This window comes from Mus musculus, chromosome 10 (genome assembly GCF_000001635.26).
Source record: "Mus musculus strain C57BL/6J chromosome 10, GRCm38.p6 C57BL/6J".
Classification (NCBI taxonomy): Eukaryota; Metazoa; Chordata; class Mammalia; order Rodentia; family Muridae; genus Mus; species Mus musculus.
In genome coordinates, this window is record NC_000076.6 from 93,581,367 (window position 1) to 93,606,715 (window position 25,349).

Here is a 25,349-nt window from a genome sequence, read left to right on the forward strand (position 1 = left end):
AGTGCTTCAGCGGGAACTGAGAGAAGGATTCATCCAAAATGTTGACATTAAATGTCTTGCCGGGCGTGGTGGCACACGCCTTTAATCCCAGCACTAGGGAAGCAGAGGCAGGCGGCTTTCTGAGTTCGAGGCCAGCCTGGTCTACAAAGTGAGTTCCAGGACAGCCAGGGCTACACAGAGAAACCCTGGCTCGAAAAAACAAAAAGAAAAAAAAAAAAAATTAAATGTCTTACCATTGCTTGAATATTTAAAAGCCATCATCATGGAAATCTTATATTTGGATAGTTCATTTCCAAACAGTAACAATGTAGACGCTTCACTTTCTATTTCTAGACCTTCTAATAACTTTCTCTTCACCTATGACAGGCTGCGTGAAGAGAAGATGAAGGAAAAGCAGAGACACCAGGAGGAGCGGCTAAAAGCTGCTCTGGAAAGAGCAGTGGCACAACCCAAGAAGAAGGTTTGTCTCCTACACAGTAGGTCCCTGCTCCAGTCCCACACCAGGCCTGTCCTCCCAGAAAGGCCACGTCCCTTCTGAGGCTCTCATGATAACACAATATGGTGCCTCCCTTATCCACGTTCCTAGGCCACCAAAACTTTACCTGTAACTGAGAAACAGAAAGCCAAGGGACAGACCCCTCCATGGGAGGGGCAGGTATGAACTACAGGTCTCTGGACCCTCCACGTGTAAACACTTCCAACATCCATCCAAGAACACTCATGTTTAAAAGGGTTTTCTCAAAATTGGCTCAAACCCCCTGCAACCATGGAAGAAAACCCTGGTAGAGCACTGAGGAATGCAATGTTAGCACCCAACACTGCTTTCTGGGACAACCGTATTTGAGCCACATGCTACTTTGTGACTTTCTGTAAATCTCTCCATAAAAGCTAGCTGCTGCCTCCTGTATACTATGAGCAACTTGCCAAGAATGCTGGACATCTACTAGGTTATACCAATTCCCTGTAACTGTATTTAGTTCAAACCTTTGGTTCATGTGAAAATTCAAGTAAATATTGACATACATATTGAAAGAAACGTTACGCTAAGGAGGATTATTTTTTTTTCTCGTTTCAGTTGGGAAGACGACTTATCTACCGTTCGAAACCTCAATCTGCAGACAAACAAGAGCTCCTTTTAGTCAGTGATACAAGATCAAAATCACAGGACGAAGAGTACTTTTTTAGTTGAACGGGATCACGAGGATACTTTCTTAGCGAATGTTTTATGTGGATGTTGGCTTTCAGTGATGCAATACTGCCCTAGCAAATTCCAGGGCCGCAGCAGACCTTTAGCTGGAAGTTTACAGGACTAGGAACAGCAACTATTTTCTGCTGCAACTCTATTGTTCACTAGTACAGGCCATGAGCTAAGCAATACTTACTTTAGGTTGTCCCTGTTGGAGACATGTATCCAAAGTCAATTTATTGATGTAACAATAGAATGGCCTTCCTCAAAGCATGAGAATTTTAATATTTTCTAAAGCAATAAGGAAGTTTACAGCTTTGAATATACATTTTTAAAATGTATTATTCTTAAAACAACTGGACAGGTTTAAAGCTTAAAAACTAATAGACTACGGTCTCAGAACAATCATGGGGCTGGTTTTCTTTCACATTAAGCTCTGAAAACCTTATCAGAAAACTTTCAAGTGAACAAAATCATACATCTTCAGCCTAAATATCAATTTGTATTGTATTTTATCTCCATAATTATTTCAATTTTCATGTTTTGACTTAGCTATAATATACATTATTTAGTCTATGTCAATATAGAAATAATGATTTATTAATACAATATATATTAATACTAAGAAAATGTTTAACTTTATGGATGTTACAAGTGGTTTGGAAACCTTAAACAACACTGCTGCTTTTATGAGGTCTCAGTTAAACCAGCGGTGGGATTACAAAAAAAAAAAAAGAGTCCCTTGAATAAAACTGAGAGGCTTTTAAAACTTTAGTTCTAAGAATTATCCATCCATTGTTTCAACATTTGCGCTTTGCATTAAATAGTCCACAAGTCAAGTTGAAAAAAAAGAACCCCAAATCTTTATTGTATAGAAATACATATATATATAAAAAAAAAAATCCAAGATGCTATTCTCTCATTTCCCCATCTTCCTCTTCTTCTTCAACGCCTCTGATGTAGAGGACATTATTACACCTGTAACAGAAAACAGTCCATTGTGAGCTGCACTCAGAACCCACACAAGATCAATCCTCAGTGCCCCATCATCAGACTGGACACTGAACTCACAGCTTGCCACTTGTCCTGTTAGTCCTGTATAGGTGTAGTAAAGACACACCACACATTTTTACCATCATCACACTTCATCTCTACGACTTAGAATGTAGGTAGTTGCTGATACCAGACAGTGAGTACAACAGAAATCCTTAGCAGCCAGACTCAACTAAAATTCAAATTTAAATCCCTGTAACCCAGGACACTGATACAGGTTACAGCTGGAGCCAGGAGATGTAAATCAAGAGTAGGAAAATCTCAAATATAAACTGAAATCTTCCAACATGTTAGTGATTTCACAAGCTTCTGAGATCTAGTTGTAGAGTACTTCCTGTTTAATGTTTAATAGGACTAATATATTTCAGCAGGTATTTCTGAGGTTAGTTAGAACTCCTTTCATACACACAAATAAGTCTGTTACCTTATTAGAACTTCGCCCAGATGTCCAGACAGCGCCCCATCTATGTACTCTTCTGTATTTGCAAGCTTTAGACAAAAAGAAAGGTATTAGTATAGCTGCACGGGAGGGAAGAGTGCAGCATGCCTACTCGGTGAGGACCCAGTGACTGAGACTCCTCCACACCAACAACTCACACTGGATCCATAAACAGTAGCTCTAAGATTATCTTCCCATCACTCTTGTAGCTTTGGATTTCATATATTCATTAAGACATGCATGGGTATAGAACTCATGGATAATAAAGCTCGTTTCAAAGTTATTAAGCCTTCTAGATGTTATTTCTATCTGCTATTAAAGTGTCTCAAAGAAGAAAGCTTATTTGAGTAAGTTATAATTCTTAAAATTTTCTGAAAATTCAGCTCCAAAGAACCAGACATTAACTTTTCTTAGAGTAAAACATTATGAATCATATTAACTTGTTCAAATGGGTGTACAAAAGCTATGGCTAAAATATATTAGCCAACAACCAAACCAAAAAAAGTTAAGATTTTTAAAATCTCATGTACTCAATGGGGATGGGGGTGGAGGGGTGGGGGTGTGTAAATCAAGAATGATCTTTAGGGTTACTTTTGCAAATTCTATTCTAATTTTAAATGAAAAATCTTTAGCTATTTCAGCAGCTAAAATAAACTAATTATTTAGTTATATTATTTAGTTAGTTAGGGTGGGGGGGATTCGAGACAGGGTTTCTCTGTATAGCCCTCGCTGTCCTGGAACTCACTGCCTCCCGAGTGCTGGGATTAAAGGCGTGCGCCAACACACCCGGCTTTAGCTATCATTCTTACAATTAAAAAAAAAAAATATCCACCAGTGCTATATGGGGTCACCAAAGGCAGAACAAGAGAAGAGAAGGAAGCGTCTTTCATAAGCAGGCAGTGGACATAGGTAGATGTGGCTGGCATAAAGCATTTAAGACATGCAAGCTGTTTCTCTGTAGGAAAACAAAGCAACCAGAGAACATGTTGTCACTAGAACAAATGTTTGTGAGATGATTTTGTATATAACTCCTATCAGAAGGAATGTAATTGTGTGTGTATGTAGATATTTATGTTTTTGAGAAAGGGTTTCTCTGTGTAGCTCTGACTGTCCTAGAACTCACTCTGTAGACCAGGCTGGCCTTGTGCTCAGAGATTAACCGGCCTCTGCTCATAACTGCTGAGATTAATGGTACACATGGATTAATTATTTTTGACATTTCCCTAACACTTAAATGGCTTCTAAGTTGTATCTATACTAATGACCCAAAGTTTAGAGCTTACTAAATTCAAAAGCCTCACTACTGTTGAAAGGCTTTCAGTGACTGCCATCCCACCTTCTACTCTGGCCTTTTGTCTGTACCTCAAACACCCTAGTACCCCCCCCCCAATCCCCGTGGACAGAAGCTTTGCATCTGCTGCTCCTTCCAACAGATATGATTTTGTCCCAGATGCCAAAGGTCTCTTTGGAGGCGAGGCTGTTCAGTACTGCACACTCATAACCCTGGTTTTGCTTTACCGCCATGCTGTGGATCACTCCTACGCATCTGTGGTCCACAACCATCTCCCACCACTGGAACAAGCTCAAGGATATGGACTTTGTTTTGCTCACTGTTATATTCATGGTACCAAACAGACAACCAATACCTTTTGGCTAACTGAAGCAACTCAGAAACCGGGCTCGCTCAGAGATACATTTTATACCTCGGGACACTACATTAACTGCAAGATCAACTATTAGGTGGTTCATTTGTTTCAACAGGGTTTCATGTATTCCAGGTTGGCCTGCAACTTCCTGTGAAATGGGGATGATGTTTTAATTTCTAATCCTCCTGCTTCTATCCCAGGAATGACAGAATCACAGGCTTTTTTTCACAGAATCACACCAAGTGACAGGGATGAAACAAAACATTCTGGGGTTTTCAGTGTATTCATAACATTGAACTCTCATTTCTAATCCCACACTATATTCACCACTACAGGCATACTTTCCAGACTTTTCTACAGCTTTTGTAAATAACTCGTTTCAAGAATTTTCCAGACCAAATCTCTCCATATTCTTGTTAGCTGGATTTCTAGTTAATATATCCACCTAAGTAACCTTTAAAATCTGGGCAGAAACTACAATTAAACACACAAAAAAATTAAAAACAGACAAAGTGGCACATGCCTTTAATCCTACCACCCAGGAGGCAGAGGCAGGCAGATCTCTGAGTTAGGCCAGCCTGGACTACATAGCATGATACAGGCCAGCCAGGGCTACATAATGAGACCTTGTCTTAAAAAATACAAGTAAATAAATAAATAGAGGATGTGAGTACCTTGTCTTAAAAAATACAAGTAAATAAATAAATAGAGGATGTGAGTAACATATTTCTCCAAAGATGAAAGCACATGGTTAATACACACATGAAAAGGTGCCCAATGTCATTGGGGAAATGCAAGCCAAGAGGAGATACTATTTCAGATCAGGAGAATAATATTTATACATTAAAAAGAGGAACCTCGTAGAAAACAAGTGTTAGTGCAGATGTGGAAAACTGTAACTCTTGGGTACCATCTGAAGGAATCAAAACCACACAGCTGCTATGAAAAACAATATGACATCTACTCAAAAACAACGAACCAGTAATCCGACTTGTGTATATACTCCAAAGAGTTAAAAGTAGACTTGGAAAAATGCTTGTTTGAGGCTGGAGAGTTGGCCAGAGGTTAAGAGCACTGGCAGCTTTTCCAGAAGACCTGGGTTCAATTCCCAGCATCCGCATGGTGCCCACGGCATCCATAACTGCAGTTCTAGAGTGCTGACGGATGCCCTTGTCTGACTTTGATGGGCAGCAGGCATATACATAGTACACTGACAAGACATCCATAAAATAAAATTAAAAACTAGAAATCAAAATGAATGAACAGGTTGAGAATGTAGCTTAGTGGCAGACTGCTGGTCAGCATGTACAGAGGTCTGGGCTTGATCCCTACAAGAAACTGGACAGATGGGGCTGGAGAGATGGCTCAGCAGTTAAGAGTGACTGTTCTTCCAGAGACCCTGTGTTCAATTCCCAGCAACCACACGGTAGCTCACAACTATTTGTAATGGAATCCAATTCCCTCTTCTGGTGTGTCTTAAGAAAGTGACAGTGTACTCACATAAAATAATGTTTTAAAAAAACCAAACAAACATAATAGACTGTAAAAATGCGTTATAGCTATATAACGGGATATTATTCAGTCCTGAAAAGCAGTAACTTCTATCAATGAATCCTGAAGCTATAATCAAACCAGACAAAAGGACAAAAAGCCTACCCCAGGGCATTTATGGGGCTTTGTTCCAGGGCCTCTAGGACCAAGGGTGTTGGAGCTCCTTGTTTCAAATAGCTGAGCATCTGCATAGAACCTAATGTCCTTCTAATTTCTAGACTGATCATAGCCTAGTACAGTGGAGAAAGCAAAAGGACTGTGTACCTCGAACATAAGATATAATTTCTCTTAAGAATTTTTGATCTGAAGTTAGCTGAATTTATAATACATTCCACTTACATGAGAGACAGTCCCACTCTTAATCATAGGGCTGGATTACAGGTGGATTACAGGTGGTAACAGAACTATTTAATGGGTACAGAGTTCCATTTGAGTACTAATGCCACTGCATCATAGTGCTAATCGCCTATACAGACACGTCTTAGAAAAAGACAGGCTGAATCATTGTTTTCTGTAATAAACTAGTTTTCCCTTCTGCTTTAGAGACCAAATGTCAAAGCTCTGTGTTCTGGTGTAAGTACTCCTAAGAACATCATGGTTCAACCTCCTCCCTGGTTCATACTTTAATCTCGACTCCACTTTCTATTGTCAATCTGTGCGCATTCCCACCAGTCTCAGTAAACCTTTGAGGAGTAAGGTGACACAGTAGAAACCTGGTTTCCTGCTCCTCACCCATGCTCCTCCTCCTCAGCATACCTGCATGTTCATGTAGCCATCCACGGAGACCAGGTAGCCCTTGTACTCCATGCCCCACTTAAGTTTCACCATCACTGGCTTCCCTGTCAGCCCATTGAGAAAGGGCTTGGGGTTGAGGGGTAGACTCTGTATAAAAACCAAAGGCAGCACTCAATAATTTTTGCTTACCTCAGCTTCCACCACCCACTCTCTACTGAGACACCAGTCAAGACTTTATGACACAGGGTAAACTCCGATCCACCATCACTTTATAATTTGCTGGAGGGTGTCTGAGAGAAATTTAAGTACCCATTTAGCCAACTTCATAGTCCACTGACAGAAACGAAAATATGAATTATGCAATTAAATGTCGAATGACAGATGGGAGTGGGGCAAGTGTGTAACACAATGACAGGGCACTGCCCTAGGATACTTAGGTCACTAGTTCCATTTTGAGCACTGCCGAATGGACAAAAGCCCCAAATACCTACATTATCCAAGCTCTAAAGGAATCAAAATAAAGGTACAGGGTGGTCTCTGCAGACATTAAAAAAAAAAAAAAAGCTCAATATCGTCAGTGAGAGGGCCTCTTAATGCTAAATCAAGAAGTATTATTCCCTTTAAATTCATAACCACCCCCATACTCCATTCCACTCACACACCATCCCAAAGAATCTTGGAGAGCACAGGGTCTAAATGAGTAGCCAATTTACGCTGCCTATAATTTATCATCCACAAACCACTTATCAAGTCATGTACTATTGTGACTTAAAAGAATGCTCCAATGGTCTCTAACTGCACTTGACAGAGCCTCATATTTCCTAGGAGGCGTTAAGGTCCCAGGCTGTATTTTAAAACCATCATTCTTGCAAGCAGCGGTCAATTCTTGTCAATTCCAACTGGTCAAACCTACTTTCTACTTGGAACTCGCGCAAGAAATACTCTTCCACCTGCTCTGTGACCTGGATGTCTGGTTATTTGACACCTTCTGGAGAAGAGCGCTCCTCCACTGCGTTATAACTAGGCAGTGCACCTCTCAGAGCATCCTATCAGCTCCCTGCTTAACAATCACCGCTACTTGTAATTGCTTATTTTGTTGTTATTATTTGACGGCTGCCTACCTCCCACTCCTAAGAAAACGCAGAGTCTACCTTACCACCCCATCTTCCTGGCGCCTAAGATCAGTATTAAATGAGTGGAAGGGTAGCCGGGGTTTTCTGCGCCAGAGGACAATCTGCTAAAATTGTCAACAGCAAGGAATAAATGGCGCACTGCGGAGCGTGCTAGGTAGAAATGGAAAACTCGCTTCGGTTTACCCCTACCCTGTGAGCCCAAACTAGGCTACACCTCAGGCTCCGGGACAAACAACACGCGGAAAGGTGGCTGGGGATCTCGGGGAGGGGAAGGGCTTCCGCGCGCGCGCCGCCAAGGCCTCCGACGTCGGGAGCAGGAGCGAGCGGCCAGCCGCGCGGCGCCTCGTGGGGATGAATGGGAGGCGCAGGGGGCGGCGGGCCCCGCGAGGCCGCCCGTCCTCCAGCCCCCGCGGCGCTCATCGTCCTTACCATCGCGACCACCGGCGAGCGCTGCACCCCGCTAGCCGCCGACTCCGCCGCTGCCCGCCCCTCGTGACCGGAGCGGCTGCCGCTACAACCAAGCGACCCGCGCTAAGAGAAATGGCCGACAAAAGCGGCCTGACCTTTCACCTCACGCCGCGTTGTCTCGGCTTCTGTGATTGGCCACCAAAGACGTGTTTACTGATTGGAGGGGATGGCGGTACTGTTTCCTAGCAACCAGGTAAGCGTGTGTTTGTGTCCACTGCTCAAGTTCGAAGTGGGAACGATTGAGCGACCCCAATGTCTTTGCTTCGGGACAAGGGGAAGCTAAGTGCCCTGGCGAACGGACTTGGTTTCTTTAGCTAAAGAAGGTTTAGTCTGTCCTTCAGCTGAAAGAACGAGATCGGGTTCTGGAGGTCATCCTCCCATAGATCCAGCACTTGGGGAACACCTCTGGCACGGCCCCCCTTTTATGGGACTGTTCTTTATTACAGAATGTCCGTCCACTTGCGGGTTTTTAAAGGAAGCTGGGGTAGCAAGACTACGTGAGTGCTAGTGAAAAGCACTCAAGTGGGGCTTTACAACAGTTGAAACCAGGTCAAGTTAAGTCTCGGATAATGTGGTGGCCTCTTGTCGTTCTGATGTCTAAGCATTCCCAGAACCAGAGGCCAAAGGAGGTCCGTTTACGTGTGTTTGTGAATAGGATGTGGGGAATTATTGACGCTACCACAGGTTAATCGCTCTGATGGAAAGTTATCGATCAGAACCCCGTTTAATTTCCCCATAATCTCAACATTTCAGTATCGCTTCACCTGTGATATGAAACCCGTGTAAAAAGAGTACTTTTTTCTTTTTCGGGAGATCTAACCCTATATGAACCTGAACGGTTTTTTGTTTGTTTGTTTGTTTTGTTTTTTTGGCATGGATTCCCCAAATAACTCGAGATTCGAGATTGGCCCAGGCCTAAGCCTAAAGACTGTCGTTTATATTATTAAAGTATGCCAACACATTCTGGGGGTGTTGGCTCAATGGAGAAGAGCGCTTTTCGCACGTGAAAAGACCTGGGTTCGAATCCCATCCCCACATGGTGGTGACTCACAACCATCCAAAGTTTCATGTGCCGGGGACCCATCTCTCTCTTTTGACTTCTGTGGGTGCCAGGCCCTCCCGCGGTGCACATGCGCACATGCAGACAAAACATGATAAAGAAAATTTTAAAAATGATGCTGCTAATCTCAGATACATTTTGATCAGACCGAAATCTTAGCTCGGATTTTTTTCCCATGGTAATGGAAGAATAATTACTGTTCCTGACACTCAAATATGCTCTACTTATTCAGTCAGCATTGACAAATTTATAAATCTTAAACTCACAATCCTGGGGATACCTAGTCCAACTTCTAATTTAATACTGTAGGTGATGAAATACTGGGAATTAGACTCAGACAGATTCATGTTAGTATTTTTCTCCTTGTATTGAGCTGTCTTCCGTATTCTGCAAAGGACCAAGAGTAAAATGCACAAGGAGAGATACGTAATAAAACCAAGACAGACAGAATATTTGTCTCCCAGGTTATGGGAGAAACCAAAGTTACAAGACTGGGGGATGTACCAGTTACAAGTTTCAAATTTTCTACAATATTTCTACAAGTCCAAGCACCCAGAAGAAGCAGTGTTTCAGGTCCTCTGACCTGTAGTTCCTCAACTTCTAAGCCCCATCATCTTTAGAAAACAGACTCTAAAGCACAGATCTCAACCTGTAGGTCACCACCCCTGGGGGGCAGGGGGGTTGAGTAGCCCTTTCCCAGGGGTCATGTATCAGATATACTGCGTATGAGATATTCATAATAGCAAGATTTCAGCTATGGGGTGAGCAACAAAAATAATTTTATGGCTGGGGGTCTCCACAACATGAGGAACTGTCTTAAAGGGTCACAAGCAATTTGGAAGGTTGAGAACCACTACTCTAAAGAACGATTTAAATGAGAACACTTTATGGGCAGACAGAATCTCGGGGTGGTGAATGAGGCATAAAGACAAGGGAGACGAAGGAGACACATATGCTATAAGGTTTATGGTTTTGAGTCTGTTGGTGTTTCTTCACAGAGACAAAACTAGTTGCATAGTGCTATGTGACCATATCTGCACAGGCTTTGTGGAAATAGGCAGTGGAGAACATCAGAGAGAGAGAGAGAGAGAGAGAGAGAGAGAGAGAGAGAGAGAGAGAGATATTGGGGGGTTTCTTTGCCTGCACATCAGTCCCCTCCTGCCTCCTAATGTCCCCTGGAGAGTTCCCACCTCCTTACTAAGGTGGCAACTCGAAAATCAGATCCCAGTTTAATAGTTTAACAGGAGTGCCTAGATGTGGCAGAAGGAGCCTCTGGGGTCAGGTTCAGGTGGCAGAACTTGAGACCACACTGAATAAGCCGGTCACTGCAGAGGATTCGGGCTGTCCCGTTTGTAACCAAGATCTAGGAGCCAGACAAAACTGAGAAGACCTGAGGTGACACATACTGTGCTTGTATGCAAAGGTCATAGAAAAAGCAGTGTGTGAGGGAGCAGAAGATTTGAAAGAACACCGTTATAAAGTACGTAATAGGACATGAGACTGTCGCTGTGGCTTTTAAACTTTTAAAGCACAGAGCACTTTTTTCTTTTGGCTCCCAGCTTTCAGGATTTCAGTCCACAATCAGCCTGTTTCGTCCCTTTTGGCCTCTGCCGTCAGGCAGAACTTCATGATGCCAAGAGTATATGGTGAAAGACCATCTCATGCCAGCCATGAAGCTGAGAGATATAGACGGTGCTAGGGACAAAATACACTGTTCCAAGGCATGATCTCAAGGATCTAGTTCCTGTACGTAGAGCCCTTGACCAGCATGATCAGCAGCGCCACTTCAAGTAGTAGCTTCCCACACTGGGCCATCTCCCGTGCGCATACCTTTCCTGTCCTGCTCAAGCGCTGGGATCCCATACTGGACTGGGCTGCCTCCTGGGAGCCCATTCAACTGTGAAGTCACCAGTGTAAGATGAGCACCCTCTGCTGGGCGGTGGTGGCGCACACCTTTAATCCCAGCACTTGGGAGGCAGAGGCAGAGGCAGGCAGATTTCTGAGTTCGAGGCCAGCCTGGTCTACAGGACAGCCAGGGCTATACTGAGAAACCCTTCCTTGCTATCCAGTCACCTCTCCGTAGCGCCACCAGCTGGATGTGTGAGCACCAGTCTGAGCCATCTTCCAGTTTGAGGTGGTAGAGCACTTGTGGTTTTGACTCACGTTAGCCCAATGACTAACGATGCTGCATCCCTTCGCGTGCTTGCTGGCCATTGGTGCGGTGGTTCTCTGAAGAAATACCCACTCAAGTCTTGCATACATTTTTGTATGCTGTGTCTCCGGAACCCTTACAGATACTGGTTAATAAACTAAAAACTAAGAAGTCATCTCACTCCTCAAAATCTCATTTGATTCACTCACAGAGTGGAACGGTTAGACTAGATCATGGTTTTCAACCTTTTTGTATTATTTTGCACCAGGTAGTTATGTATTTGTGTGTGTGTATCCATGTGTATGTACCCACGTGTGTGTACCCATGTGTGTATACTTGTGAGTGCACACACACGTGTGTATGTACACATGTGTGTTATGGGTTTAGAGATATGTTTGTGAAGTGTGTGTATGTGTCTGTGTTATGGGTTTAGGTGTTTGTGTATGTGTGTGTATGTATTATGGGTTTAGGTGTGTGTGTGTGTGTGTTATGGGATTAGGTGTGTGTGTGTGTTATGGGCTGAGATACACGTGTATGTGTGGGTACAAGTACATGGAGACAAGAAAAAGGTCATTTGGGAATCCTGCTCTGTCACTCTCTACCTATTCCTTTGAGACAGAGTCCCTCACTGAGCTGGGAGCTAGGCTAGGGGGCCAGGAAGATGCAGTGGTCCTCCAGTTTCCGCAGCCCTGGGGTTACAGGCCTGCACAGCCATACCTGGCTTTTCACATGGGTGCTGAAGATTTCTGGTGAGCCCTCCCTGTCTCCCCCTAAAGATTCTTATTGTGATTGTTGTGCACTGTTTAGCAGTGTCCCCAACCTATTTAGTAGTTGCTAGCAGCAGCTTCTTTCCCTCTTTCGAAAAACAGATGCCAGGTATTTCCTATAGGATTCAGTTGTCTTAACACAGACAGGAGATTTTATATATATCAAAGACCCTGAGCCTGACTCACTTTGCTGGTAGTATTGAAAGCTTCAAACCTATTTTCATTCTTAACAAGCAAAAAGCTTGCACACTGTGCATTTATTTTAATAGAGTCTGTATACACTCCTGACACTTCTTTGCTTTTTATTGGAATAAAAACTATAGGTCTGGTCAGAAGTTTTGAGTAGCACTTACCTGATTTATAAAAATGGGAGAACAAATTACCAATAAATTGTTTTTATTTTCCAAGTTACAGATTGAGTTTAGGAAGACGATGATAACTAACACAAATCTTTGGTAGTAAAGAGATCCCGAACCACTTAGCTGTTAAACCGACCTTAAACTCAGTTGGGTTCTCTGTCGTGTTTCCACACGGTGGCGGTGCTGAGTTTGGAGTAAAATGATACTGGATATCGATTACGTAACCGCCCAACTGAGAACCTGCGGTGCGCAGCAGCACCATGTGAGTTCTCCCACAATGCCCCGCACCACACGGTCTCCTCACCTCAAATGTCTCCAGTGAATACAATTTTCAAAACTGAAGCTTTCTACTCTAGTTCTTCATCTTCACCTCTTGCCGCAGCTATCTCTCATCTTCCGGACTACAAAACAAAATGAGGATGGAGGTCCGGATGTTGGTGCTTAGTAATCCCGCTGGCCACCCAATGCCAGCATCCTGAAACAGCTGTTCTAGCGCTTCCTCCCGCCGACCCGAACAGTCTACTCTCCGACCACAAGCCCTTCTCTTAGTACACCTCCACCTCACGATATTCTCTCCATCTAGCGATCCCTTCCTCGCCCCGATTTCCTTGCCTGGGAAATTCGTCCCATTTTTACCTCCATTGTTTTGTTTCTATGAGCCACCTCACCTCTGGGATTCCAAACTTGAGCCGCCCACCGCCTAATATTTGCATATGGGGTCTGGACATCAAACTCTGGGCTTCAAGTTTGTGAGGCACTTTACCAACTGCACTCCCTAATCCACCAAGGGACATTATCTATCTGAACTGGCATGAATTCTAGTCTTGAATTCTGTTATACCAGCACTACACAATTACAATGTATCTTGTTTTAATACTGAATTCCGCTTCGGAGATTTTGTTAATGTACTCCTTTGTGCCTGGTACTAGGCAATCCCCAACACGTAGCAGAATATTCTCCCCACCCCCAATCCTAGCTCTCCTCTCTCTGTGTACATCTCCCAGAATGGCATCAAATTCTTGCCGTGGCCTTCCGGGTGCTAGATTACACTCCCTCCCGTGGTATAGCCATATTTTAATGGTTGAATAATATCTATATGAGGATTATACCTTACTTGTTGAGCATTCAGGTTGTGTCTTGTTTTACCACTTTCAATACGAGTCTGGAAATATTAAATACGTGCACATTTGTTTCCTATTCCTCCATGCACGTCTGTGTGAGTCTTTCAGAAGCGTGCATACCTCTGTCCTATTGAAGGTGGATGAATGTCATGGTTAAGTGTAGCATCCCAGACCCTTGGCTCTGAGCTTTCTGACTGAGTTCCTCATTCATAAAAATAGGCTAGCAACACTTTCTCTCTCCCAAAGTCTAAAGCAGTAGTTCTCAGCCTTTTTAATGCTGGGGCCCTTTAATGCATTTCCTCATGTTGTGGCGACCCCCCAACCATGAAATTATTTTTGTTGCTACTTCATAACTGTAATTATGCTACTGTTATGAATCGTAATGTAAATATCTGATGTGCAGGATATCTGATATGTGACCCTGTGGAGTTGTAATCCACAGGTTTTGAACCACGGGTCTAGACAGATTTAGTCAGTTGAAGCATATTTATTTATCATTTACTTGGGTTTTTTTTTTTTTTCAAGCCAGAGTTTCTCTGTGTGGTGTGTGTTTACTTGCTTGCTTGTTCGTTTGTTGTTTCAAGACAGGGTTTCTCTGTGAAACCTTGGCTCTATGCAAACTCACTGTAGATTAGGCTGGCCTTGAAACTCACCTGCCTCTGCCTCCCAAGTGCTGGGATTAAAGGTGTATAGGCATTCATATTTTAAAACACTAAAAGAAGCTGTTTTTCTTCTTCAATTCTCTATTTATTCAACACGTGTTATTCCCACAGTGCCATCTGCCTTGTCCCGGTCATTATAAGGGCTATACATAAAAGTTCCAAGAGGAAGGAATGATACATGAACTGTTTCCTGATGCACGTTGACTGATTGTGACAAGACAAACAGGAATGTCTGCTGAATGACCCTTCTAGATCCCTGTGGGTGTCTTGGCAATGAGCTGGCCAGGCCTGGTGGCTTCTTCTTGCCTCTCTCCAAGGACTTGCAGTTCTGGGCAGCTGTTGTTCCCTGCACTGGAATGTGACCTCGATGAGTAACTGGTACCCATGTGCGGACTGATCTCCCTCCATTCACAAGACTCTTCCCGCAGGGCAGAAGCAGGCAAGGCTGCCTCTAGAGTCTTTGAAGTTCAGGCCACCCCCCAGGCAAATGTAACATGAAGGTGCCAGGCCTATGGAGGACTTGTCTTTCTGTAGATTCCTGCCAGGTTTGTGTGGCCCTCTGCTCAGCTGGGGGCTAGCCAAGGTAATGTTACACCTTACCAATATCGAGTCAATGGATAAACATGTAAAAAAAAAAAAAGAGTAAGTAGGCTCAGCTTTGATTTCGAGTGTTCTAGAGACACGATAAAGAGTAAACATATAAGTGGAAAAGGGAAAACATTTCCATCTTAATAATAGGTTTCATCCTACAACAAAATAAATCTATTCAAGCTGAATTAAAAGTATAAAGGCAGGTTAATTGGGGGTAGCTCTCAGGTGGGTTCATTGGTTCCAAGGAACAGGGCTAGGGAAATTGCCATTGGGGGGGCATGCACACAGAGAGGGGGGGAGAGAGAGAGAGAGAGAGAGAAAGGGAGAGGGAGAGAGAGAGAAAGAGGGAGGGAGGGAGAGAGAGAGAGAAAGAGGGAGGGAGGGAGAGAGAGAGAGAGGTAGGTAGGTTCGGATTATATAGGGAAGAACCTCTGGGAAAGGGGAAGACCAGCCTTGGACTGGAAAGTTCAGCATAGAGAGTGGGCTGTGCCAGCCATGCCTTGTAACAGGTGGGGACTGAGGGATGCTGGGAGAACCTGGAGGCCAGGTCCGCATTAATATATTAAATAGGCACCTCAGCTGCTTGTCCCAGGTCTGAAGCCCCAACACTTGGCACATCTCTTCTTGCAATCCAGTGGCTTAAGAACAGGTGCTGCCATTTGCTGGACACTACAGTCATTTGCTGTGTAGCTGTCATCCTGATTTAGATTTCCACGACACTTTCAGAGGATGGGGACCTTTTTGGCTTTACCTACAGTAAACTAAACACCCATCCCTTGGAAAAGGAATAAAGTAACATTCATAGATGTGTCATTATTTTTATTTTAAACTCATTTCAAACTTATAGTAATGTTGCAGGTATAGTACCTAAAACCTTTATTTGTTCTGAGCCATTTGAGAATAAGAAGCCAGTGAGATGCTCGGCTGTAACTTTAATTTTTTCCAAATCCTATTTTTAATGGTGGTTCTTAAACACTGATGTGGGACTGGGGTCTGAACCTTGACTTCTAAAAGAGCAGTTAAGTATGGGGAATAAAGAGATGGCTGAAGTGTTGTGAGCACTGGCTGTCCTTCCAGAGGACCCAGGTTCGAGTCCCACCCAGTTCCTATGAGAACAGGAGCTGCCCCCCATCAGAGGCTGCAGCTAAACCAAGACAGATGAGGACGTGGCTGGTGACTCATTGTTCATTGGATGAGGCATTGGTCATTTTCCGAAGAGCATTCCAGTGAAGTGTTGATACTGAAAGCCTTATTAATCACTGTGGCTTAAGAGGGAACATAGGGACAGGCAGAGAAGAAAGCAAATGAAAAAGTAAGGAGTTGAAAGTATTTGCAAAGGTGTACTGATGTATAAAGTAAGATAATTTAAGATAGCAATACACTATAAAGAAAACTGTCCTGACAAACCAGAAGTGGTGGGGTTAGTTCTTTCTCCCCTTCCCTTCTCCCTAACACATACACACACACACACACACACACACACTCTCTCTCTCTCTCTCTCTCTCTCTCTCTCTCTCTCTCTCTTGAGACAGGATTTCATGTAGCTTTCAAACTCACGTCTTCACACACAGGCCTTAAGCCTGTGGAGTCCAGGAGAGGGTGTCAGGGTATCCCCTTATCCTTGCAGTTACACACAGCTGTGAGCTAACATGGGGGTTCTGGGAATCAGACCCAAGTCCTCTGGAAGATCTGCCAGTGTTCTTCACCACAGTCACCTTTCCAGCCAAAGTACTCATATTTTATTTAATATCATTAGAATCCTGTTATGTATTTTGGTGTCATGTTTTTTTTTCATGAAATTAAAATTATCAGCAAATATGTTCAAATGGTTTACAATTTGTTATATACAAGTATTATTTAATAGAGATGTTCTATCAATGTTGTATTCATCTGTGGTCTTAAAGCAGAAGAATCTAAAACCGAGGAAAGGAAACTACATCGTGCAAGGTTTGATAAAGCATTGCTTTGTTTAGAGGAGTCTCATCAGTTCAGCCACATATGGCTAATGACATTCTGGTTAACCGTGGGCCACAGTTATGGCAGGTATGCTTCGAGATTACAACGGAGAAATATTCCTATTGCCTAGTATATTCATGGTCCCCCCTTCCTGTGTTTAGATTGTGTCCCAGTGGTGCACAGCCTTTGGTCCAAGAGCATGTCATACAGGTGTCAGCTTGGATGGAGTAGGTGGTACAGTCTAGGACTGCATGAGGACACTCTATGACGTTTGCACTTAAAAATGTATTAATATCTGTGCCCATAATTCTTCCCCTAACGTCATGTCCCATACAAGGACCCACTGTAGAATATCATTCCTTAATTCACCCGTGCACCCTCGCTTAGACATGAAACTTCTGACTGAAGGCTGAATCCTTGACTGCAGGGGTCAAGCAGGGAATCTCTCCCTACAGGTGGCAGAAACACACTCATTCTCCAAGTTAACGCTAGTATGTCAGTAGCACACCAGTAATCCTAGCTCTAGGGAAGCAGAGACAGGAGGGTCACATGTTTGAGGCCAGCCCTGGTCTGTATAGAAAGCCCCAAGCCAGCCAGGACTTTATAGTGGGATGGCTCCGTTTCAAAAGAAAGAAGTTATCATTGGTAATAGTAATAACAACAATAGATCAAAATTAACCTAGAGCTTTATATGCAGTTAACATGACTCTTTTTTTTTTTTCCATCAAAGCCGTCATGCAGATAGCTCAGTGAATACAGGTGCGTGCTGCTGCCAAGCCAGACAACTTGAGTCAGATCCTGGAACCTACAGGGGGAAAGGGGAGAATACACCCCTGAGGCTTGTTCTTTGACCCCACATATGCACTGTGACGAAAATATGTGACTACACGTGACCTACAAGCCTGCACAGCTATGCACTTGTTTTGCTTCAATAACATATGAACTAGTATTGACACATACTGGGAATTAATATGCATTCAAAGGATTTCTTCATAAGACAATTTCCCCATGCTTGCGGTGCACGGTGAGGAACGAGAGTGCTCTGCTCTTTACGCTCTTATCCTGGACTGTGATTAAAGCCACATTAATGCAAACATGACTAATTTGGAATTTATGGGAATTCCATTGAAGCTGAACTTAGCCATTGTTCTCTGAAAAAAAAATTATTAAGAAAATTACCACATAAAAAAGGATGCCAAATGACTCCCTAGAGAGCCACAGAGACTTTCTGACTTCTAAGAGGCATCCCAGATACCACCAAAAAGGTACAAGCATAACTAAAGCCCACGGCTTCCAGTAAGATCACAAGACAACCAAATCAGTATCTTGTTTTTCTATTCCTGGAGCAACCTTCAGATAAGCCAAGTTTATTTATTTCATATATAAAGCATAAAGCGAGGGCTTGTTTTTGTTTGCTTTTATAAGTAGGCTACCTTTATCTTCCAACAACTTTGCTCATGTACACACAATCTTGATCATATCCCAACCAAGTTCCCCTCCCTTCTCCCAGACACCCTCAGCATGTCCTCTCCCAACTCATGTCCTCGCCTTAAAAAAAAAAACAAACCAACACACCAAGCCAAATGTTGCTTCCTGTTGGGATGCTGACTGACTTTGTATGGGTACCTACAGGGATGGTAGATGTAATCCCATCAACACAATGTCGGTGTCATCTCCAAAAGGCAGCATCTCACAGCAGGGCTCCCCAGCCACCAACTCTCACAGTCTTTACACACAGCCCTCCCCTCTTCTGCAATGGTTGCAGAACATGGTGGTGGGCAGTTGCTCCCGATGTTCTGTTCAGAGCCTCGCGCTCACTGATTCTCAGCACTTGACCAGTTATGTGCATCTGTGTTAACTGCAGCTGACCAATGTAGACAGGAACTTTACTGGACAACATTACATATCCGTTAGTGCTGTCTTCAATGGCGTGCGTGCGTGTGTGCGTGTGTGTGCGTGTGTGTGTGTGTGTAAATGGGCAACATGCCCAGTTAGCAAACCCGTTAGTAGTAGATTTCCCACTGACGACCTGTGACCTCCCTGGCCGTGATGAGTCTTTTAGTACATGTATAGTGCTAAGCGTGAATCCCTCCAGAGGCAGGCCTCAAATCTGACAACCTGAGTTTGATCCCCTGGCCCCACATGATGGGAGGATAGTCATAAAGACATGCCACAAAATGAATAAATAAAAATATAACTAAAATCTATAATAAAGAATTATGATTTCCTAGCACTGGAGAGGCTGAGGCAGGAGAGTTATCATGAGTTTGAGGCTAACCTGGGCTCTATAGTTGTGTTTTGGGACATCCTGGGCTACAGATTGAGATCTTGTCTCAAAATATCAAAACAGCAAAAAAAAATTAATACCATCATAACCTATGCAGTTACAGTAAACAAGACATTATAGACACACACTTGAGGGATATAGTCACCACACAACAGGAAGCTTGTGAAATTTTCTAGAGCCAAATATTACCCTGAGTGTAATTCTCCAAGGTATCTAAACTGAGGGAGCTTGAACGGTGTTTTAATGTCCAAGACACTAGAGAGCATTCTCCACACGTTGTAGAAATGATCTGGGTTAGTGTACAGGAACTGTAGAGAGACACAGCGTTTCATCTTAACTGATGTTTGTCCTTGCGTGCTGAGAACCAGTTAGAAGAGAAAAAGAACTCATCACTCCATGGCAAATTTTAGTTCTATTATTGCTTTCTACTAGTTTCCAGGCAATAGTACTTTTTTTTTTTAATTAGCTTTTAAGGCAGCATACAAAGTGATGTGTTTCCTTCTGACGTGTTCATAGATATTTTGGTAGGTTGTTGTTGTTTTATAAGCTTTTGATGTGTAAATTTCTATGTGCCTGCATATGCCATGCATGTTCAGGTTCCCACGGAGGCTGGAAAAGGGCGTCAGATCCCCTGTTGCTATAGTTCCAGGCTGTTGTGAGTCACCTGATATGGGCAATAGAAACCAAACCCAGGTACTATACAAGAGCAGCCAGCGCTCTTAACCACTGAGCCATCTTCCCACATACTTTGTCTTTAGTCATCTCTTCTGCCAACTGCCCCATCTTGTCTTTCTGGTCAGGAAGGCCAGAGATTGGATCTCTCTCCAACAGACCCCACTTCTCTCCTGTTACACATATTCCATTATCTTCCTGTTCTCTTTATTATCATTACAGCAATTCTGGGGACAATTAAACTCTCATCGTTGCATCTTTATTAAATCCTTCTCCTCCCCAGGACTTTCGTATTAGTCAAGTGAAAGGACAACACATATAATCCTAGAGATGATCTTTCCAGCTTTAGTATAATAGTATTTCAGATCATCTAAATTAATAACTGAAAAAAAGATTAAAATGCAGAACTTCCCTGAGCTTCTTAGCCATGCTTTTAATTATATAAATAGCTTATACAAAGCTCCTAAAAAGCTAATATTTCAGTTAAAGTAATTTTTTTGGTTTTGTTTTTTACAGATAATACTTAATGTTTTTTTTTTATCTGTATACGGTAGGGAGGGTAGATACTGTTTTCCTCACACAGTACATGATGCAGCAAGGTTTGCAGCCCTGTCAGACTTGCATGCACTTAATCTAGTTGAATAACTGGAAATGCACTACATTGAGGATACCAACAAGGACTGACCAAGATTAACTGATTATATATCTGATCACATTGCATTATTACACACACACACACACACACACACACACACACACACACACACACACACAATCATAGCTAGCAGTCTAGATTACATCATTACAAAAAATGTATAAAACTTATTTGTCATTCCTTGATCTGTGATTATTTGAATCAAATGAAAGTTTTTATCTTTATATAGGTACATCGCTGGGGGAAAGATAGGCTGCTCTTGGAAGGACATAGTAACGACATTCTCACAAGCATCTCTGCAGTGGTCTGTGCTGGCACTTCACATGCATTCCCTCATTTAACCCTCACAGCAAGTCTGTGAAGCCGGGGATATTGTCTACAGTCTCTAAGTAACTTGCTCAAAGGTCCGCAGGGGACAAGGTACAAAACCTAGGTCTCTCTGTCCCCGAATGCTATTCCTTAGCCTTTTAACACAACCATAAGAACTTCATGGGTAGAGAGAGCAAAACCAACCCCACTCTAAACCTTTAATTCTAAATTTCACATATAATTAAACAGCCTCGCTAAAACAATGGAACCCCTGTGTGACAGCCCAGCTTCAGATTATTTTGAACTATGTGGCAATAGGCATCATTGCCCGGACACGTGACCTCTATCAGACTTGACTTCACATCTCTGGTGAGTGCACAAGATTAAGATCATTGAAACTGAGTCTGCTAGGCTTTATCTCACTGCAAGCAGACAGAGCCCCACCGAAGCTTCTGGACATCAAATTGGAGCAAGACTCTCTGAGCTTCGGACAAGCACACCCCCTCCTTTGAAAGGCAGCTGTCAATCTAGGCTTGAAGAATAGACTCTTTCCCACGGCCCCCTGCTGATTCGAATGCACAGATTCCCAGCCTCCTGCCAACTGGTGAACATGTTGCTATCCCCATCCTTGCTCTTCGCTGACGACCTTCATAAAAACGTGCTCACAAGACAAACAGCACGGCAGAACCTCTGACAGCTCGTTAAGGAAGGGTGCCGTGGGCTTCTGCAAAGCATCCCTGCCATTTAACATGGCCTACCAGCAGTTTTGTCCTGTTAGAACAAAGAAAGGGTCCTGCTAACTGTAGCCTTCGGTCCCAAATAGTCTAATATCTGTCCGTACTGCTCTCCAGGCACAAGGTAGGGAAGGCTCATTGCATAGACTATTGGTAGCATGTGCCTTTTACACACATATTTTCTCAGCATTGAACACCTACCCTATCTTCCCTCCCTTCCTTCCTTACCAGAACTAACCCTGAGGGGACATCCAACAAAAAAACCTCTCTCCCATGAAATCGATCCTTTCCCTGGGTGTCAACACTATGTTTTTGCCCACAAATTATGCATATCTTAATTTATTTTCTGCTAAGGGCACTGCATAAAACACATAAAAGTGTTTATCACTCCTTTAAATTATGATCATAGGAGCTGGAGAAATGGCTGTGTGGTTAAGAGCACTTGATGCTCTGGCACAAGTCATGAGTTTGTTTCTCAGAACACACATCGGCTATCATCTGTTAACTTCAGTTCCAGGAATATGTGGTGTCCTCTTGTGGTATCTGTTGGTACTGCATTCATATAGTGCACATACATATATGCAGGCAAACACATAAACTAAATACACACATGATGATGACAATAACAGTGTGACAAATGTTGTACTGTCTCCTAGACAGTGCTATTACATTTAATCCTCTCAGTGATCCTGCAGATATTGCTACCATCTCCATCTTATTGAGGCCAACAGATGTTATAAAACTTACAATCATGTGCTTGAAAATGACTTGGCCAGAATTTGATCCAGTCACCAGAAGTCAGAGTTGTGTCTCTAATTGATCTTGAAACTAAAATAATTTTCTTGATGGTTGACTAAATGGATGAAATTTCATGTTCAGAAATTTTATTATTTTTACCAGTGTTCTGGGGAAAGAAGATGTCTGCATCTTTAAGTGCCTTCCTAAAAGAGACACTAGCTACTACAGTGCCTATGAGATTTATTTTAGTCTATTTCAAAGGTGAACTGTTGTTTTGTGTCTCAATTATGGTGATTTTAATTGCAGACACCACCAATTGCAAAATCCCAAATTTTAGAGATAATAAACGTGTGCTTTAGAATAGATATATGTGTAAGGTGAGAACATACAGATTTTTCCATATGGCAGTATTATTTTTCTACAAGTTCTAAGTCTACTGCAGTGGTTAAGCACACAGACTAGAGAGCCAGTTTTCCTTAATACCAAGAAGCACTGTGGAAATTTATTATTTCAATTTGAGATATCTCATCTACAGATTGGGAACAGTAGTAACATACTTATCAGAACCAATCAAGATATACTCAGGAGACCTAGCTGTATATTTTAATTCAATTTCTAGATCCCTTTGCAAAAGATGGATCAGATACATTGTTTAAAACATCCATCAGTTGCAGATACAGCTCAGCTCAGTGGTAGAGTGCTTGTCTACAGGTGCAAGGGCTTGGCTTTGATTCTCCAGCACTGAGAGAAACACACACACACACACACACACACACACAGAGAGAGAGAGAGAGAGAGAGAGAGAGAGAGAGAGAGAGAATCAGCTGTCACAGGGTGGCTAAGCAACTGAGGAACAATTTACAAATGGTTACACACATTTCTGTTAACATCTTTTTTTCAATGACTGCATTTTATTTTGTTTTGTTTTGTCTGAGAAAAAGTCTAATCCCAGGTAGACCTCAAACTTGCCAGGCAGAAAAAGAGGACCTTGAGCCTCTGACCCTCGCCCCCCCCCACCCCCATCTCCCAGATGCTAGAATTACAGGTGTGTATAACCCCAGTTTCTGCAGTGCAGAGGATTGACCTAGGATGCATTTTATTATTTCCCCAGCTCTTCAAAGACTGCCTTTCAGTTCAGAGGTTTTCAACTGTCTTCAGGAGGTCTCCATTTATAGGCTATCCTAAAAGCTGCCATCTTGCCAGGCTACAGACAGTAACCGAGCTGCCAGCTGGAGCATGGTTTTAGGAAGGCAATTTCATGCCTTCACTGCCCACCAGAAGCCAGTTAAGCTTGCATTAGGAAAAGCTCCAGTTTGTAGCGATTCCCTGCAGCTCTCATGTAAACCTCTCGGCCGACATGGCTTCACGCGCCTTGGCAACAACAAGGTAAACAGCATTAGTGTTTTCTCGTCAGTGCTTCTAAGTCACCAGCCTTTATGCACATAGGCACCTCCGTTCTAGTCACACAGCCAATGAACAGAATCCCCTCTGGGTCGGAGGTGACCCACATCCCAGCGAACCTGTCTGGAATCGGATACAACTAACAGTCCACTGAGGTAACCCTGCAGCACAATCTTGAAGGAAAATAAAGGCTTCTTCCATTGTAGGATGATGGCTTCGTTTTCTTTTCGGTTCTGTTGCTGGCAACTCCAAAGGTTAAGAAAGAACAAAGACGTGGACGGGGTTACTTTTGGACAGAGTACGGAACAGGGACTGTTTTCTGTTCTGTGTTCTACTTCCCTGAAAACATTTCTCCTGGGAAGAGAAGCTTAAACTCCCTCTTTCCACAAGAAGGTTGGAGGTCACTTACGGAAAGTATTATTTTGCTATTTCGCTGGCTTCACTCAGTGATCTGAGGTTTCACGGCAATCACCGAAAGAAAAAAGAAAAACCAACCTTTTAAAAAATATGTCATGCCTGGGGCTGGGGAGGTGGCTCGGTGGTTAAGAAGAGCAACAGGCTGTTTTTCCTGTGGACCCAGGTTCAATTCCCAGCACCTATATGGCAGTTTACAACTGTCAGAAACTCCAGTTCCAGGGGATCTGTTGCCCTCACACAGATACAGGCAAAACACCAATGCACGTAAAAAATAAATTATAAAAAAACCAAAAACTTATAAATGTCATGCCTGGAACCACATGAACTTCAGTGAGACCAGAACGTTGCTAGGATTTGGACTCAGCCCCACAGCACTTTAATTTGTAGCCAGGAGTCATTGAGATCAATTGAAGAGTCTCTCAGCTCCTTGGGGGAAGATCTTGTGCTGGCCTTTTGTTTGATCTCTAATGAAACATCTGATCAATATCTGTGTGTGAGAGTAAGAAGAAAAACCAGCAGACATGGCCAAGGCTTCCTGATACAATACATGCAGCTGTTAGCAGTCAGCTTCTTAATTTTTTTTTTTTTTTTTTACATTTTAATTCATGTGTATTGGAGTTTTGCTTTCATGGATGTCTGTGTACCACGTACATGCCTGGTTTCTTCAGGGGCCAGAAGAGGGTGTCGGGTCCCTTGGAACTGGAGTCACAGCTGGTTGTGAGGAGCCATGAGGCTGCTAGGAACGGACTCGTGGCCTATGGAAGATCAGCCAGTGCTTTTAACCCCCTGGGCTGGGCTGGGTCCTTTTCTTCTGTCTGGGTAGACATCACAGTAGGGGAGGAGAACGGTCTAACTCTGGCTGTCCCAGGTCCTGGACCTAGGAGATTACTCACATTAGACCTAGGTGGTTTAAGCATCAAGCCCTGACAACTCTTGGCTTGATGCTCTAGGTTTCCAAATCCAGAGACGTACAGCTCTGTACTCGGGTTCGAAGCCTGCTCTGGGCTTTAGTCCCAGAGGCGCCCTCACTCTTGGCAGTGATAGTAATACTGGGCTTCCAGGAGCAGGAGTGCCCGGGGGTTGTTACTGCTCCTAGGCAGGCCTCGGGTTGAGGGGACCCCTCCTACTGCTAGTGTACAGCTCTCGGGAATAGGTGCCAAGGTCCTTGTTCCTAGGTTTCGCTGGTTCACTTGAGTTCTTCCAGAGACCCTGCTGAAGTTTCTCATCTCTGGCTCTATCCTCCTTCATTCTCGACTC

The 25,349-nt window shown here is 43.2% G+C and overlaps 2 protein-coding genes and 1 long non-coding RNA gene across 5 annotated transcripts in view; 2 read left to right on the forward strand and 1 right to left on the reverse strand.

Moving 5' to 3' along the window:
* Ccdc38 (coiled-coil domain containing 38) overlaps window positions 1-2,961 on the forward strand; it is a 43,739-nt gene extending 40,778 nt beyond the window's left edge. For 2 of the 3 annotated variants that reach the window (NM_175488.6, NM_001359749.1), the window contains 2 exons: window positions 367-460; window positions 1,076-2,960. In NM_175488.6, the coding sequence (NP_780697.2) occupies window positions 367-460; window positions 1,076-1,189 (208 nt within the window). In that variant the 3' untranslated portion in view covers window positions 1,190-2,960. Of the gene's footprint in view, window positions 1-366; window positions 461-1,075 lie in introns of all 3 variants that reach the window. The other variant, XM_006513628.4, reaches the window with a different exon arrangement.
* Window positions 1,663-8,292, reverse strand: Snrpf (small nuclear ribonucleoprotein polypeptide F). The gene is made up of 4 exons (NM_027246.1): window positions 8,173-8,292; window positions 6,632-6,757; window positions 2,664-2,728; window positions 1,663-2,164 (listed from the first exon to the last, which is right to left on the reverse strand). Exons 1-4 carry the CDS (start codon window positions 8,173-8,175, stop codon window positions 2,098-2,100), a joined length of 261 nt encoding a protein of 86 aa, NP_081522.1. The 5' UTR covers window positions 8,176-8,292; the 3' UTR covers window positions 1,663-2,097.
* On the forward strand, window positions 8,047-23,879 carry 4933408J17Rik (RIKEN cDNA 4933408J17 gene). Its single transcript, NR_045810.1, has 4 exons — window positions 8,047-8,404; window positions 14,444-14,915; window positions 17,610-18,144; window positions 23,386-23,879. It is a non-coding gene; the product is annotated as an RIKEN cDNA 4933408J17 gene (long non-coding RNA).
* The last annotated feature ends 1,470 nt before the right edge of the window (window positions 23,880-25,349 follow it).

Bases quoted from the DNA above. Each gene is read 5' to 3' on its own strand.
- Snrpf (NM_027246.1), bottom strand. The intron at 2,729-6,631 runs GTATGCTGAGGA...TTTTGTCTAAAG, and splicing joins ATGGCTACATGAACATGCAG to CTTGCAAATACAGAAGAGTA. The intron at 2,165-2,663 runs GTAACAGACTTA...TTTCTGTTACAG, and splicing joins CTGGGCGAAGTTCTAATAAG to GTGTAATAATGTCCTCTACA.